This window comes from Chlorocebus sabaeus, chromosome 7 (assembly GCF_047675955.1).
Source record: "Chlorocebus sabaeus isolate Y175 chromosome 7, mChlSab1.0.hap1, whole genome shotgun sequence".
Classification (NCBI taxonomy): Eukaryota; Metazoa; Chordata; class Mammalia; order Primates; family Cercopithecidae; genus Chlorocebus; species Chlorocebus sabaeus.
In genome coordinates this window covers 101,585,778-101,604,610 of record NC_132910.1, presented here as the reverse complement: position 1 = coordinate 101,604,610, position 18,833 = coordinate 101,585,778, and the positions used below count along the sequence as shown (strand labels likewise).

At 34.0% G+C, this 18,833-nt stretch overlaps 1 protein-coding gene across 4 annotated transcripts in view; it reads left to right on the top strand.

Moving 5' to 3' along the window:
- Positions 1–18,833, top strand: part of LRBA (LPS responsive beige-like anchor protein) — a 764,757-nt gene that overhangs the window by 192,598 nt on the left and 553,326 nt on the right. For all 4 annotated transcript variants that reach the window (XM_007999974.3, XM_007999973.3, XM_007999976.3 and 1 more), the window contains 3 exons: positions 6,663–6,741; positions 8,604–8,737; positions 15,869–15,930. In XM_007999974.3, the coding sequence (XP_007998165.2) occupies positions 6,663–6,741; positions 8,604–8,737; positions 15,869–15,930 (275 nt within the window). The remainder of the gene's footprint in view (positions 1–6,662; positions 6,742–8,603; positions 8,738–15,868; positions 15,931–18,833) is intronic.

Genomic DNA, 18,833 nt, shown 5'->3' with positions numbered 1-18,833 from the left:
ATCTTATTTTTCTGTTGCTTAAATTTTGTATGCTTTTTGATGGAGTTTCTCAAATGGTTACCAATTTTTTTTTCCATCTCGAACTAGAATTTTAAACTTTTTTCCCCCCCAACCCCACCCCCATTAAAAAAAATAGTTATTCCTTTTTCAGTTATTTCAAGTCTTCCTTGTGATGATGGTCTTTCTGTTTACCATTTATTTTGGTTTCCACATCTGACTCTTCTTTCTCCTCTTTCACTGTGCTCTTGTTACTGTCATATGGGTTCTCCATTTCAGTGTATTGCTTCTGTTTTATTCCATTAATTGGTGCCATGAACATTACTGCCTTAATAAGAAAAATCTAACCTAATCTAGTGTTTTTAGTTGTCCTGCTTGTTACTCTTCTACCGCCCCACTTTACATACTTTTGCCTACTATACTTGCCCTTGCACTTGTTAAGTACTCATTTCCACATGGAATCCACCCCAACCCCCCAAATAGTTCTTTCTCCCTTGTCAGTATTTTTTTTAACTGATACATTTTTGTTTTCTTTTTGGTGGGTCTCTTGATTTAAGTTATTTGCCATTAAAAGAAGTAGATAAATATATAGACGGTTCCAACTTAACAATTTTTTGACTTTATAATGGTGTGAAAGCAGTACACATTCAGTAAAAATTGTACATCAAGTTTTCTGTATGACCATTCTATTTTTCACTTTCAGTACAGTATTTAGTAAATTATGTGATATATCCAATACCTTATTATAAAATAGGCTTTGTGTTAAATGCATTTGTGACCTAGAATATAGATATTTCTTGACTTATGATGGGGTTACATCATGATAAACCATTGTAAGTTGAAAATATCGAAAATTGAAAATGCATTTAATACACCTAACCTACCAAACAGCATAGCTTAATCCACCCTATCTTAAATGTGCTCAGAACACTTACATTATCCTACAGTTAGGCAAAAAATTTACTTGATAGAAAATACGAGGTTTCTGCTATGACACTCGTATTTTCTGTTATATATTCACATGATACCTTGAAGGAAATTCCCATTTGTGGATATTTGGAAATTTTGATATTAAAATGAGACACATTTTACATGCGGTACAATTAAAGAGAAACTAAGATAGATACTAATCACAGAAACAGAGTTAACACTTGCCAGGTTTATATGAGGTCAAAGCTTTTTCTATGAAAATATTATCACTGAAATAATTTTATAACCCATAGAAATTGATAATTTGTTTGCAGTTTGAAATAATACACATTATTAAGACTATAATTAACATACAAAACTTTTTTGGTGTACAAATTTCAAATTTTAATTTGAATAGCATACCTTAGCTTATGCAGCATTTTATCAACCAAAAGGACTAGTCTAAGAGCAACAATTTTATCTTCTAATTAATAAGTATTAAAAGATATTCATCAGAGGATAAGACATATCCTTTATTGCATGTTTTCAAAGAAAATAAAAGCAAAAGTGATTTTAGTAAATATATCAAAATCTGGAAATTTTATAGTCATCAGCACAGATTTGATTACCTAGAATACAGTATCCTTTCTTTTTTCTTTTTTCTTTTTTTAAATTGAGACAGGGTCTTTCTCTGTTTCTCAGGCTGGAGTGCAGTGGCACAGTCATAGATCACTAAGCCTTGAACTCCTGGGCTTGAGTGATCCTCCTGCTTCAGCTTCCCAGGTAGCCGGAATTACAGGTGTGTGTCTCCATTCCTGGCTAATTTTAAAATTTTTGTAGAGACAGGGTCTTGCTCTATTGCCCAGACAAGCCTTGAAATCTGGCTTCAAGTGATCCTTCCACCTTCACCCAGTATCCCTTCTTGTATGTTAAAATATTATTACTCTTTTTTCAATATGCTGTTTCTCTGTACTGCAAAGCATACATGAATAAATCAAAATTGAAACTAGCTCAATAAAGGAACTAAGTATACTGTTCACTAATTTATATGCCTGGTGTTTGCTACTTTGCAAAATTTAGTAATTCTACCACTTACTAGAATATTAGACAGTATCTGTTTATCAGAGCCATATACATTATTAATTAGTACTTTTTTAATATTAGGGAAATATTTGAGTCATAACCATATTTGCTTTGTGTAAGATTTGGGCCAATAGGCTTATTTTTATTCATTCAATAGGATTTATTTAATTAGTTTTTACTGGACATATAGACGATCCCTGGCTGAATTTACTGGTTCAGAAAAGAGAGAGAGAAATGCAGTGTTAATGTGTTTAGGGGTTAAAAAATTGGCATTTGTTTTAATGATTCTTTATTGCAAGGGACATTAGTTATTTAGACCCACAGGGACCTTAAATAAACAATTGCCTACTCCCCAGATAGATGCTAGACAGATGATACATTTGCATCTTCCTTTTTGTCCTTTTGAATGTCTGGAAAACTGTCAGTTTGAAGGAGTCAGTTTATCAGTGCTAGGATAAGGAAAAGATAAGTGAGTATCATTCCACATGTTGGAGGTAGCTTCTGCATTTATATATTTGTGATCATTTGCTGGAAATATTTAATGATAATTTAATTTAAAACAAATTGATTGAAAGTTTATATTTTTATCTGAGTTGAAAAAATACAGAATGTGTTTAGATGTTACATTTTTTTTCCCAGCAGGAATGGAGAACAACCTAGTGTGAAATTACTGATGTATTTAGTTTATTCTTTCATGTGATTTTTTTCTTATAACTTTTGCTGGTTAATTTATTATCCTTGTTGGTAAAGTGTCTTCTTATGACTTAAGACACTCTGTAAAAAATCTCTTTCTGCTGTATTCTTTTTTAGAATTGAAAATTGGCATTACTTCTAGGGTAGTGTGAGGAAATAATTTTTGTTACTGCTTTACTTAGAAGCAACAATGTTGCTTTTCTTTTTCACATTTCTAATAGGCATTTCTCATTAAAATTTGTATCATTTACAACAGTGGGCAGGGTGTGGTGATTTACACCTGTAGTCTCAGCACTTTGAGAGGCTAGGGTGGAAGGATCACCTGAAGCCAGGAGTTCAAGGCTAGCTTGGGTAACTTTTCACTTCAAGGAATTAAAAAATTAGCTGAACGCGGTGGTACATGCATATAATCTCACCTACTCAGAAGGCTGAGGCAGGAGGATCACTTGAGTCCAGGAATTCAGGACTGTGGTGAGCTGTGATCATACCAGTACACTCCAGCCTGGGCAACAGAGCAAGACCTCATCTCTTAAAACAAAAAACAAACAAAAAAACCCCACAATAAACCAGTTAACACAATAAAGGCTAATTTTGCCTAAAGCCTCATACATACATTCCCCCTAAAGCCTCATACATACATTTTTTGGGGAGGGATTTATTTTTTCCATTTCTACTTTTAAGTAAATGGAACCTTATGTGTTCCTTTGTATTAGCGTCAGAAAAGCTCAAGAAAATCCATCAATAATGCTAATAGAGAAAGTGTCTGATACATTGCTATAAAAAATGGTCTTCAGGCCAGGCGCGGTGGCTCACGCATGTAATCCCAGCACTTTGGGAGGCCAAGGCAGGTGGATCACGAGGTCACGAGGTCAGGAGATCAAGACCATCCTGGCTAACATGGTAAAACCCCGTCTCTACTAAAAATACAAAAAATTAGCTGGGTGTGGTGGTGGGCGCCTGTAGTCCCAGCTACTCGGGAGTCTGAGGCAGGAGAATGTCGTGAACCTGGGAGGCGGAGGTTGCAGTGAGTCGAGATTGCACCACTGCACTCCAGCCTGGGAGACAGCGAGACTCCATCTCAAAAAAAAAAAAAAAAAAAAGGTCTTCAAAAACTATCACCAGTTAAAAAAAACAGAAATATTTTATTAATCACTGGTAACAGTCAATGGCCCACTGTGATTCATTGATCATATTGTTGTTGAGAACTTAGAAAATTGCAGGTGTCATGTACGGAGTGTAATAAGGCCAATGGGTCTGTGAAGTACTTTACTGAGTGTTGTATATGATTTTAGGATTGGACCTGACTCTTAGAAGTGCCGGATACCAAAGGGTGAAAAAATGTTTTTCAACTTCGCTAGTCTTGCCCTCTAATTTGAAATTTTATTGTGAAAAATACAAAAATAGCATTATTTTTATGATGAAATGTGAGTTGATAAATATGCTTTTAAAAATTGTCAATGGGCTGGTCATGGTGGCTCACACCTATAACCCTGGCACTTTGGGAGGCCAAGGCTGAAGGATTGCTTGAGACCAAGAGTTTGAGACCAGCCTGGGCAACATAATGAGACTCTGTCACTACAAAAAAAAAAAAATAGGAAATAGACGGATATGGTGGTATGCACCTATATTTCCAGCTACTTGGGAGGCTGAGGCAGGAAGATGGCTTGAGTCCAGGAGTTGAAGGCTGCAGTGAGCTCTGATCACACCAATGCACTCCAGCCTGGGTGAGAGAGTAAGACCGTGTCTCAAAAAAAGAAAAATAAAAAATAATTGTCAACATGATGAAGTGTGTGCTTTAGCTTCATTTTTAAAGGAATCCTATGCGTCCTGACCACCAGTCACTTGGTTAGAGTTTTTAGGTACAGTTAGATCTCAGCTGAACAGGATGGTGAGGAAGGTAGGACTGTAAGCAATACAAAGCTTCCAGTATAAAGGAAAGTCAACTTTGATTATCAAGGGAATGGGAAAGGAAGTATGTTGTGGAAAAGAAAGATTGACTATAGTTAAGTTCATTTTGTACTAGGAATGTGCTCACTCTAAGAGGTGGGCTCAGTAATCATCCAGAGGTTAATTGTGGAAGATTGCTGCATTGCCCGCTTTCCAAAAGGAACCAAGCTTGTTGGGGGGTAAAATTGTCTAGATTTTTGGATCCTTGGATTTGACTGAGACCTGGTAATCAGAACTGAGGGTTGTTGATCAAGTGCTGCCTAAAAACCAAGCATGTTTCAGGAAAGCTCAAAATTGCCTCAGATCCTTGCTGTTTTTTAATCAGTTAAATCCACAAAACCTCTGATTAGGTCCTGGCTATGCTTATCTATATCCAGAATTAACTTTATTTGCCTTAACAAAAAGAGCACATTGAATCAGCATGCCTAGATACAATTGAAGTGAGCCTGAGGAAGTTCTGGGAGTGGTGTGAAGCAGAGGGAAGTGTTGTGTTGTGTGTGTTGTGTTGTATTGTTATTGTATTGTATTGTATTGTATTATATTGTATTGTATTTTAAGACAGGGTCTTGCTTTGTCACCCAGGCTGGAGTACAGTAGTGCAATCTCAGCACACTTCAAGCTCTGCCCTCTAGGCTCTAGTGATCCTGTCACCTCAGCTTCCCAAGTAGCTGGGACCACAGGCACACACAACCATGCCTGGCTACTTTTTTGTATTTTTAGTAGAGACAGGGCCTTGCCATGTTTCCCAGGCTAATCTTGAACTCCTGAGCTCAAGCAGTCCTCCTGTCTTGGCCTCCCAAAGTGTTGAGATTACTGGCATGAGCCACTGCACCTGGCCAAAAATGGCAATTCTTTTTTTTTTTTTTTTTTTTTTTTTTTTTGAGACAGAGTCTCACTTTCTCACCCAGGATGGAATACAAGGGTGTTTGATCAGTGGGAGCCCCTTCAAGCTGGCTTCAGTGTCCTTGTGACATAACCTATTATTCCTTGGACATATCCTATCATTCCTTGCTTTCTACACAGCAAAACTAGATGTTTCAAACTCATTTGGTGCTTTTCTTCCACAGCTCTCGAATCAGCCATTTCTTTCTTTTAGTGGAGTATAGTATTAAGAAACCAAGATCTGGACACCAAGTGTTAAGATGTTGCTGCTTCCATGTCCTCTTAGTGGACAGAGCTAGAGGCGGTGTGTGTGTTTGTGTGTGTGTGTGTTTGTATATAAAAGTCTACAAAAGTGTATACTGTCATTCACATATTATTACCATCTCTCTATTGCAACCATGATTTCACATAGATATGAATTCTACAATTCTTAGTTTTCTCTTTTCCTTGAATTCCCTCCTCACACTGGCTCCAGTAACTTTCTTTGGGCCAACACAACCCCTAGCCTGATGCAGATGCTTTCCTTGATGTGTTTCTAATAACTTTTGGACTGAAAGATTCAACAAAGTTTGGGAAACAGGGCCCTTATTCTCTTTAAAGCATAGTGTTTTTGTATTTGCAGCATAACGGAAAAATAACTGATAATAGTTGTGATACAAGATTACAGATTCTCAGAGGTCTAGGCTTCTAACCCTGATTACATTTATTGCTTCAATTTAGTCCTTCAGTAGTGATTTGATAACTGAATAAGGATAGTTTTCATGGTAATGGAGGTTTAAAGCTAAATTTAGAATGTAGGTGTTTCTGTGTTGTTGCTATATTAAAAAATACTTTTACTTGTAACTTTCTGTTGACACTTGGTGTTGAATAGAAGGAATTGTGAACTTTATTTAGGGAGTCAGGATTTACTTTTCTCTTGCTTTTTGAGCTCACAGATAGAAAGATTGTTCTGGCATGATAATTGAGCTCGTAGCTGAGGTTTATATTTGAAAGGATTTAGTTGTTAATTGTTAGATTTTAATGTTATCCAAATAGTAATGGACATAAAAATACATTATAATGCTTTTATTGACTGGTATAATGACATTCTTATTTAAATCTTCATACCTAAAAGCAGAAAATTCCTATAGATGGTTATTTTTCTTTTATAGGCAGTAGATCATCTAATGCAAAATTGCCCTCGGTTCCAACAGTTGATTCAGTTTCACAAGACCCGGTTTCAAATATGAGGTATTTAAGCTACTAACTTGAATATTGTGATTCATACCTTTTGATGACTTTTTAAGCTATCTAGGTTTATTTTACTTCATTTCATTTCATTTCTTTCTTTCAACATATATGACATTTAGAGGCTTGGGAACATTTTAGAAGTTCATTTTCGTTTGAAAGATTATAAGATGTACAAGTCATTTCGTGATGTACAAGTCACTTCATGAGAAGTGACTATTTGTGTTAAAAAATAATTGCTGCATGCATAACAAATATTTACATAAGCTTATGACTTATGTTTCAAATGATTGCAAATTGAAAGTATGGAATTTGTTGTTTCTCCTCTATAAAATGCTGATGTAGGCCGGGCGCGGTGGCTCACGTCTGTAATTCCAGCACTTTGAGAGGCCGAGGCAGGCGGATTACTTGAGGTCAGGAATTCAAGACCAGCCTGGTCAACGTGGTGAAAACCCATCTCTACTAAACATATATTAAAAAAGTAGCCAGGTGTGGTGGTGAGCACCTGTAGTCCCAGCTACTCGGGAGGCTGAGGCAGGAGAATCACTTGAACCCGGGAGGCAGAGGTTGCAGTGAGCCGAGATCACGCCACTGCACTCCAATCTGGGAGACAGAGAGAGACTCCATCTCAAAAAAAAAAAAAAAAAAAAAAAATACTGATATAAGTGGTAGCCAACCAGCCAAAGCCACAATGATACTGAATTGTAGATAGATTTTCATTGTCACTTACCTTGTTTTAATTGGGTTTCAGAGTTTAATTTCAAATGCTATGAGTGTGTTTTCCACCACTAGAGTCTTAGTGGCCAGAGTCCTTGATTTTCTTTACCACAATTGGGAAATCCATTAGACACTACAAATGTAGGTACTTGAGTGCTTCGAGTGTGGCTAGTATTTACGATACTATTCAGGGATAACAAGTTCTATGAGTTGTGTAGAAGAAAATAGTATTTAGAGTAGTGCCTGTGAGGAGATGGTTATTCACAGCAAAATTTATATATGTTTGTGTTGATAGTTTCAGTAGCAACTGCTTTCTTGGTAGTATGAATAGGAGGTACTACTAGTGTGAATAGTAGATAACTAGTGGCTTTTTATGTGTATGTTTAATTTGTAAGTTAGAAACTGAAGCTGTGGATATCTGTGAATTTTCTGAAATGCTGTGGACCTTAAAAAAAAGTCATTAAATGTATCTGTGTATGTATATATGAATACATGTATATATAATCACAAATATATATTAATATGTTTTATGTATTTATGGCACATTTGCAACTATCTCAGTTTATTAATAAATATAACTATCAATAAAATGATAGTTTTGTTATAATTTGCCTTTAATGTATATTATTTTCAGGAGAAAAATAATTCACATTGCATTAGAAAGGAATTATTGACTTCAGTAAAAAAGAACTGCTTTTTATAATTTATAAGCATTCAACATCTGTTGAGTCTGTACTATATGTTATAACTGTGAATTTTAAAATGAAGTCATGGTTCTTGAACTCAGTGGGCTAATGGTTTAGTGGTAAATAGAAAAATTTGTTGAAGACTTGATGAGAATTTATTTAGATTATGATGGGCCTAAAAACAAACTGCTCTTAACTGGCCAGGTGAGACTCCTAGTAAGTACTGATGCTTGGAGTGGTTGTTAACCAGGATGTTTGTTGGAGATAGTAGGGGCAAGCTAGATCAGATAAAAACGAATATTTTTGGCAGAAGGACTGCTATACATAGCAGTAATGTCTCTTTAGGTGATTTTTAATTTTTTAATATAATTATATATATATGGAAACACATCTTTATTTTTGAAACTAGAAAATTGATACAATCTGTTCAATAGTTCAAGTAACTTAATGTCTTTTCATTAGTATTACAGAGAGGCTTGAACATGCTTTGGAAAAGGCAGCTCCTCTCCTTCGTGAGATTTTTGTGGATTTTGCACCTTTTCTTTCTCGGACACTTTTGGGTAGCCATGGACAAGAACTACTTATAGAAGGAACAAGTAAGTGATTTTTCTTTATTTTATTTGTATGCATTTGTATTTCAGGATTAAAAACTTACATGGATGATGAGATAACATGGAGTTTCATTGTTTAAGTGTTGTCAGCCTTTGACAAGGTTTCTCATACTCTATATCTTTTGAAGAATGTGTCACATGTCTATTATGTTGTAATCTTCAAGATTTTTATCAGTGATTTGGATGAAGCATAGAATTATGTGTTGAACCAAAGAACTAAGACTTTTTTTTTGATACATTAAAATTAACTTTGAGAGCAACGAATTGGAGAGACTAGTGTCACAGGATTTTACTTGAACTTAGATCCATATGAACAACAATGTATTGCCACATAAATAAGGAATACATTGTTATTAGTAGAATAATGTTTTACAGATAGAGGTAACAGCATTGTACTCTATACTGCTTACATCATTCATAGATTACTGGGTCTCTTCTAGGTAATGCACTTTGAGATTGTCAAACTAGATAGCATGCTGAGGTAGGTTGCTGAGGGGATTGGAAACCATGCTATTTATGGAGTGAATGAGGAATAATGAGACCTTTCTTTTTTGTTTGTTTGTTTGTGGCACATGGGGCATTGCCATGTAGTGAGTCCCTTCGAATATTGGAGAGAGAGACTTAACCAAGTGAAAGTAGATTTACCGTAAATTTCCTCAGAAAGCAGATAGCAGTTCAATAGAGGATAATTTCTTAAATAATGAGTTTAAGAGTTTAACAGACTGACTTCAAAATACCAATCTTCATCTTCGTACCTAGGATTTAAGTAGTTTAAGATACCTATATTTGTTTAAGATACCTGTATTTGAGTTAAGATACCTGTATATAGTTTCAGATATCTATATTTGAGTATTAACTATGCAATATGAGCACTTCGTTTGACCCTTACAGTATCAGTAGGTAAGTATGAAGCTTTAGCTAGGAATTTCATCTCTTCTATAGATGTAAATGGAGTTGGTGATGAGTGATATTTTTATGCAGTGAAAAAGTAACAATGAATTTATTTGAAAAAGAAAGTTCAGACTTTAGAAGTACTTAAGTTTGGAATAGCAATTTCCTTAGATCTATTGAAGGATATAATTTATTTAGCTATGAACCATTTGATGAAGGAATAAATGACTTTTACTTATGAAATAATATAATTTGGAAAGAATTGAATTTTAAAAATTGAAGAGTCTATATTTCAGGGCTTTTCCCTAATTTATAGTTTCATATATGAAACTTTTTTAAAAAAGTGGTGTAACAACTTATGAACTATGTTTAATTTTATTACAGTGAGTAAGATGTGTGTATTAAATACAGCTTCTCAGTATTGCAAGATATTGTTGATTATTGGTCTTTGAATTTTATAACAGATAAGATAGGATCATATTAAATACCCAGAAGAATTAAGAATGAACACTTCTGTATTCCCGAACAAAATTTAATTTAGAATCATTTTTTACCAGTAAATTTTGGTAAAACTGTAAGAAGGAAGAAGGTGTACTATTGCTCATGTATAAACTTGAGCAGTGCATATTCATCGGATTATGTTCATAAAAATAGCAAACAAATCTAAGAGTTCTTATGTGACTTACGTATTTTATGTTTTAAGGAATGTTTTGGATTGTGGTTTCATGTACTGTAAAACAGAAAGGATTTAAAAAGAGGTGATTGTACCATAGTACTGTACAAGCAGCGTAATACTGTACAGAAAGCATTAATATAAATGGTAGGAGACTTTGGTTTTCATTCTGTCCTTGCCAGTGACTAGCTGTGTGAACAAACGTTACAAAGCTTCTTAATCTTTAAAAAATATTCTTACGAGTTTTTTAGTTATGAAAATATTTTCATGAAAATTTCGAATTTTCACAAAGTAGGAAGTACTTATCTGTACTTATCTGTACAGTATCTGTTAACTTATTACCAGCTGTCCAAACCATATTCATTTTTCCATAATTATTTGATATCTCTATTCCCTTTATTTTGCTTTAGTATTTAAAACTATCTTAGATGTTATTGTCATTCAACCCTTGAATACTTAATAGCATGTAAAAAAAGATGTTTTCTTACATAATCACAATGCTGTTATTACACCTAATAATAGTAACAATAGTTTCTTAATGTCCTCTAATACCCAGCCCATATTTATCTTTAAGAAAATATATATATGTGTATATACAGATATATATGTGTATGTATATATGTGTATATATGTGCGTATATATACACACATATATACATACACATATGTATATGTGTGTATACATAATACTTTTTTTTTTTTTTTAAAGACAGAGTCTCACTGTGCCGCCCAGGCTGGAGTGCAGTGGTGTGATCTTGGCTCACTGCAACCTCTGCCTCCCGAGTTCAAGTGATTCTTGTGCCTCAGCCTCCCTAGTAGCAGGGACTACTGGCATATGCCACGAGACTGGCTAAATTTTGTATATTTTGTAGAGATGGTGTTTCGCCACATTGCCCAGGCTGGTCTCAAACTCCTGAGCCCAAGCAATCCTCCGACCTTGCCTCCCAAAGTGCTGGGGTTACAGGCTTGAGCCACTGCGACTGGCCATATGCCCTGTATATTTTGAAGACTTAAAGTTAAAGCTAAAAGTTAAATTAGGTGTAATATTTCATATTACATCATGCCTGGAATCTCCTGTAACCTGATTGTCTCAATTGTAGTGATGTTAATTAACCCTCTTTTTCAAGTAGTTATAACCCTTTGTAAGGATTAATTTTTCTAAGGAGACTTTCCAAAGGACAAAGAGAACACAAGCTTGAAAATTTTAAATTATGTCTTACAATTATTATATGTGAGTTTACTGGATCCTTTTATAAATATGATTAATTATAGAGTCTTAGTGATCTTATTTTTTCTGTATCTTGAAACATTTTGCTATTTCACTATTACACATCAGCTATTCTTTGCTGTGGACTAAAATTAAAAAAAACAAGAAACCCACGAAATACTGGAATTGCGCATGGAGTGATGGTGGAAAAAAAATAATTACTCTTGTTTATTACCCTCTGTCGTTGTATTGCTTTACCCAAAGTTTTGCATTGTGTTTTTTTTTGAGGCAGAGTCTCACTCCTACGCCGAGACTGGAGCACTGCAGCCTTGTCTTCCTGGGCTCAGGTGATCATCCCACCTCAGCCTCTCAAGTAGTTGGGACTACAGGTGCATGTCACCATGCCCGTCTAATTTTTAAAAAATTTTATTTATTTATTTATAGAGATGGGTTTTGCTGCATTGCCCAGGCTGTTCTTGAACTTCTGGCCTCAAGTGATCCACCTGCTTCGGCCTCCCAAGATGTTGGGATTACAGGCATGAGCCACTGCACTCTGCCCGCGCTGTGTTTTAAGAAAGTATAAACTTGCAGTCTCAATGGGGCCAAAACTTTTTTTGGGGTAGGCAAAAAATATCTTAGATATTACAATGATTTGTGACCCTCCAGAGGGTCACAGTATCTCTGTACAGCATATGAACATGTTATTTAGCAGGAAGGACTTCATCGTGCTAAATTTGTGTGATAATTTGAGACAAGAACCTGGGCCATCCCATTTTTCTAAAAAGACATGTTCTTCTCTCTTGTGGGATGATTTTATACCACAGTTTACTTCATACAGTTTCTAAGTAGATAAATGCTAAAGGCAGGTGTGCATATAATGATGACTAGAAGGAAAAGTTTATATGGAAATAAAAAATTCAGTGGATTGATTATTCTAAATGTTTGTAAATCTGAACAAGAAAATATTTTGCAAGTCTCAAGCAAGGAAGATGTCTGTCCTCTCTTTAACAAATGTTTTAGTCATCCAATTTTTCCAAAATGTTGGATTTGATGATATAAATTCAGGAAGGGAAACCAGAATTTATGATAAGCTAGAGCCTATTAAACATGTATTTGAAATTTGGACTTAGTATTTACAAGACAGATGTGTTTCAGATTCATGATCAGCATTTAGTTTTATCTAAAAGATAATGCTCATTTGGAGTATATGTATATATCTTCAAAACCAGAAGAATATGGAGTAAAACTTCTTGAGTTTATTATCCTTAAATTCTTATTAAAATTTCTCATGTTTATTACTATCCTATTTTAAAAAATAAGATGACTTAAACATAAAAAACAAGAGGATTCTTACATTCCAGATAGTAAATAGTGTTTTCATGGTATACTTGAGGATTTAGATAGATCGATGGGTTTAGATGGCACTGGCTTACTATCTGGTAAGTCATTTGATCCTTTCACTGAAGTGATATATCTGGGTGAGTCTCCACTGAAGAAATTGCAGTGGTCTTGGATCATAAAATCCCAGATTAGTGCAGGTATAAAACTCTTGACTTGGCATCCTGAGTTTGTCCTTTTAAAAAGACTAACATTTTCTATCTTTGAAAAGCCAACCAAAAAATAATCAAACCAAACCCTATTATTCTACTATTCTACTGAGAGTTTTAGAGAGGTCAGATTGTGAGCTGGTTCAAATCTGTAAGCTTGCAGTACTTCGTTTCTTTTGATTGAGACAGTAATAGGGTGTGTGTGTTTGTGGGTATATAAAATGAAAATGATAGTTCTGGCAGTAACTTACAACTTGACCTTAGGGTTTTAGGACCTTCCTTTGGGTAGTTCTTAGAGTATGACTGAATCTGAAGAGAGATCTACAGGTTTATTATTTGTTTTTTTGCACATGTGATGAGCATCATCCATTGGCAAAAATTTAGGTCAAAAATAGAAGTGACGTAATTCTACATTTTGATGTTAAATTCCTTGTTGGGGTTATCCTCTATTTCTTTGCTCCCAATGTTATTTTTGTGTTTACAGTACCAGTGTCCTTTAGACAGGGAGCTTAAGGTCTGTTATCAGGTTTCTCTTGTCTTGTGAAGCCTTTACTCATTCAGAATTGAACATACTCTCCACCCTGCCCCGCAATACATCTTCCACCACTCTCTTCCAAATTAATTGTTGAAACCAAACTGAAATGTTATTTGACCTTTTACTAGCTTGGTCAGTGAATACATTTTTTCCTGAATATTCATATCCAACTAGAAAGTAGCTGTCAACCTTCTTCTGGTTTGTTAGCCTTTATTATTAGAAAATAAGACTGAAATAAATAAATAGAAATGTGTATGTATAACATTTTTCTTAAGAATATAGGTATATGGGCTGGGTATGGTGGCTCATGCCTGTAATCCCAGCACTTTGGGAGGCCAAGGTGGGCGAATCACCTGAGGTCAGGAGTTTGAGACCAGCCTGGCCAACATGGTGAAACCCCGTCTCTACTAAAACTACAGAAATTAGCCGGGCATGGTGGTGGGCACCTGTAATCCCAGCTACTTGGGTGCTGAGGCACGAGAACTGGTTGAACCTGGGAGGTGGAGGTTGTGGTGAGCCAAGATCGTGCTGTTGTATTCCAGCCTGGGTGAAAGAGCGAGACAACGTCTCAAAAAAAAAAAAAAAAAAAAAAAAAAAAAAAAAAAAAAAAGAATATATATATATATATACACACACACACACACACACACACACACATATATGTGTATGTATGAAATATGATAAGTGTGGTGAGAGGGACAAAGGAGCACCTATAAATCTCCCTAATTTTGGATAGCTCAAGATTTTTTTTTAAAAATTACTGTTTTTCATTATCTGAATAGATATATAATAAAAGGGCCCATCAGGCCCCAGTGGCAGGAATTCTAGTTTTTGTAGAATAAAGCAATAAGGATTGATGATCTAATAATAGAAAGATCCGAATTTACTTTCTGGAAATAATGGGCTTTGAAGTTGGAGCAAAACTGAACTTCTTTTATTATCTGGGTTAAATTTAAGGAAAAGTGGCAAGGTTTCAGACCAGCAGAGGGCTACACCTGCAGTAAGAGATGGAGTATTGCTTGCCTTTTATTTCGGCCTTGACAGCATTAGCCTGAGGAGCCATGTTCATCTTAGCCCTACAGATATCACACTGTAGTTAATAACTTGCTTCCTAATACAATATAGAGACATTCTATAGCTAATTTTCTTGCCAGTGCTGACACTGTTACCATCATTGCTATGTTACATATTCTTTCAGACATTGAGAAAAATGGTTCTAACATTTTTTAAAAAGTGAAAGGGGTGAACAGCCCTTTTAACTTCAATGCTATTATAAGGCTAAAAAATGCCAACATGTGCTATCATTAGGTTGAAGGAGAAAGAACTAAAGAGAAAGATAAAGGGAATGGATAGGGTACCTGGAAGAGTTTTCATTGGGAGAAAAAAGAAGGTAATAGGGTGTTTAAGAGCCATCAGGAATTATTTTTAGATGTTATGCTCTGGAACCTAAGCCTGTGTTTGCCTAGAAAAATGTAGAATAAAAAAATTGTGATTTTTCTGATTATTAGTAATGCAATTTAATAATTTAGTCCCTTTAATTATTGGCATTGCTTTTTAAAGATACTAATTATAAAACATTCTTTGAATGAACTACTTTATATTTTATTGGTAATTAAAACCAAAGACTTACTTTAGATAGGTATTAATTCTATAAAATATCCTTTCTAAAGATATTTTTGGTGAACCAAAATGAAACATAAAAGTAAATGAATTAATTTATAAAAAATCAAGAATATATAACAGACAACGGGTTGCATTTCTGTTAAGGTTTAGTGTGAGGTCAGAGGTCAAGGTACTAATAAGAGTGTTTGGGATGTCTGCTGCCATGAAACAAAATGGAAACTTGATTGATAGCTAGAGGGTTGAAGGGAGAGAGTGTGGTGGAGAAAGCAAAGGTCAGGGAGCCATTTCCCTTCTCTGCATGTATAACGATCAACTCTCTCCAAAACAAAATGTAGATGATATTGATCAATATGGCATATGTTGTGCACATTTCTATGAGTATTGTGAAATGTCATTATATATGAAGTTGTAATAAATGTTTTAGTATTTTGAAAGCTGAAATGGAATACTTCACAAAAAATGGTGGTAGTTTTGAAGCCAGCTTTAAACTAACTATAGTGTACCTTATTTAATCATGTAATTAAATGTGTACTATTAATAGTTTGAAAAAATAATTTGAAAAAAGTTTGTATGAAATTTTAACAAATCCTTATTTGTTTTCTTTATAACTTTTTCTTTTTTTAAATTCTCTTTAAAATAGGTCTGGTTTGCATGAAGTCTAGCAGTTCAGTTGTGGAATTGGTTATGCTACTGTGTTCTCAGGTGAGTGGCAAGAATAAATATTGAATTAAAAGTAGATTCTAATATGAATATGTTTTCATGGGGGATTTTATATTTGCATTACTGAAATTTTTGCTATAATACAATTGTGAGTTTGCTGTTTTAAAATAATTTTAGTTGTATTGCAAAAGGATTGCTTCTTATTTTTGATACTTGCAGATAAGTTTGAAGCAAGTATGAGAGGAAGTGAGAAACAAAAGTTTTTAGAGTCACTTTAAAAATGTCCAGATCAAATGATCATGATAATTTCTTTGCTGTATGTATTAAGGTTATAAAAACAGATTTATTTCTATATCTTGTGGAGTGCCATGCTGACTCCACTGGGAATCATGGGTTTACTTCCCTTTTGTGCAGAGGTTATAAAATGAGCGATAAATGATTTTGAATCCTTGTCATTGGTAATTATTTTTGACATGCACAGTAGATTTGGGAAAACATTAACAAAAAAGTGGCAGCTATCATAATAAGATGTAGAAAATAAATTCCTTAAAGCAAAATTACTTTCGGTGTTCCAAAACCTTGTACCTCATGTGGTAAAGTTTAATGATTTTTAAAAAAAACTTATGTAAAAATCATGTATCCTGCAAGGTTTTCTTTTCTGTTTTGCAATTAAACAGATGAATGTTTTTATTGAGAGTTTTCTTTGTAGTCTTTTAAAGTGATATCTTGCTGGTAGTAAATTCCCCCACTTAAAACTTTAAAATAGCCTTTTTTAATAGGAAAGGTATTGGTCTAGAGGTCAAGGGTTTTGACCCATTTCAAAACCTTTGACCTTCATTTACAACTCTCATGGTTTACTTGCCTAACGAATAAGGATAATGCAAAATTAATGTTTCTTTGCATCGATTTATTTGTTTTAGTGCCTATATGCCAAATTTATTTAGACTGTGCTGATGGACATTTCATGAATATAAATTAAAGAATCATAGAAGGTGTGAAAAATCAATACTATGCATTGTCAATAAGGTGCAATAAGAACAATTACTTCTAGAGATTACACCTAATGGATTTTTGTAATGAACTTGTGAGGAGTAGTTACTTAGTAGGCTTATTATTCTTAGATTTAGTGAGAATCATGTTTCTATAATTTAATCATCTCATTTAGAAAACTCCATTTCTTCAAAAGCTGACTAGATAAAATTTCTCATTAAGTCATCTGATTAGAAATAATTGTTTCTTTCTTGGATAGAACTTGCTGTATAGCATTCTTATGTCTACATGAAATTGCCCACACTTTAAAAGAGCACTCACTTTTGGTTTTGGATGTTTCCTTACAAGAAAACAAATTTATTGTTCATAGTGATATAATTGTTTCATAGGTGAATTTTGACAGTGAAGTTTTGCTTTCTAGTTTAGAAGAACTGAATGTATTTTTGGTACATGGAAGCTATTTCCAATATAGTATATTTCATATTTTAATGTTAGGAGCTGCAAAGATAAAGAATGACGTTTTAATACACCTATTTATCATGTATGTCACAGTACTGTTTAATACTAATGCAATCAAATGGGTTATGAAGATCATGTAGTAGAGTAAGTTTCAAAAGTCAGAAATTGTCAAGGTTTTTGTGTGAATAAAATACATTATTGGGTATTTGAAGTCCTTAACATTTTTTGTGAGTTCTTCAAAAGTTCCATGGCATCTCTACAAGATGTAGCACAGTGTGAAAAATGATGTGATAAATGAAGCTAGAATTAGCTCCAGATGTATACAGATTGTTCCGGGGTGATAATTACATTTTTCACTTTGAATTTTCCTAATTCAAAGAGGTCAACTTGGCAATCACAAAAGTGATTTATTTTGTTAAGAAGTGAACTGTCTTTTTCTACATGAAAGCTTAAGAGATATGAAATTGAATTTCAAGTCGACATTTTACAGATCCTGGGTGGGGATGGCTTGAGTTTGATTGATAATTTTTTTTTGGTCTGAGATAGGGTGGGAAGCAAAAGCTACCATCTTGCTAAAATTTTAATTAATTTTTTAAGAGGAGATGGAGAGGATTGAGTGCCAAAGATCGAAAGATCAGGTCAAAAACTACTTTTTAATCACATAAATAATGGGATATGCTTATGAACTTAACATCTGCAAATTTGATTTAGAACTTTACAAATTAGTTGGTGTTAATTTCATGACAATCAACCATGCTCTGATTATTTTTCTTGAATCCATTCAAAACTTATATTCTTTTTGTGTTATTTTTAATAGGGTGTTTCACTACATTTTATTGTAAAAGAGAATTTAGAGCCTAAATTTAAGAAATGAGGAAATGATCACATTTGGTTAGCTGACAATAAAACCAAACAGATCACTATATATTTTTTCCGACTTAGATTGTAGTTTTCAATGTCCACTCATTCACCGGTAGTTGATTAGGCACCATTTCATATAAGTCTATCGAAATGTTAATATTTTTTAGGCAAAATGTTATTAATTACAGTTGGAAACCTCTCATAATACTGAGCATTATATTTTTGAGTATAATTAATATATGAGGTTTGTAAGATTAGATTTATTCATCTGTTGAATCCCATGTAAAGTAATTCAAGAATGATTGAAGTTCTAAATATCAATTTAAATCCTCTTTATTTCTTAAAATAAAACTGCTTACATTCTTCAGGAAACTGTATGTTCTCTGATGCAGACACACAAAATTGAACAAGTTCTCAACTGTGTTTCAGGTGGTTTTTCACAAGCATGCAACTTATTTGTGTGCCAAATTTGTTGTATATGTGTATAAGCCTGTTTTAAATATATATGAATTTAAAGAAAATGTTAAATAAGTGTTTCAAGTAATATTACTCCAGCATTATATAAAGTGTTTGTATCTTGTTCATTTGACATTAATATCATTTTTGAAAGACTTGACGTTGCATTCAAGGCCACT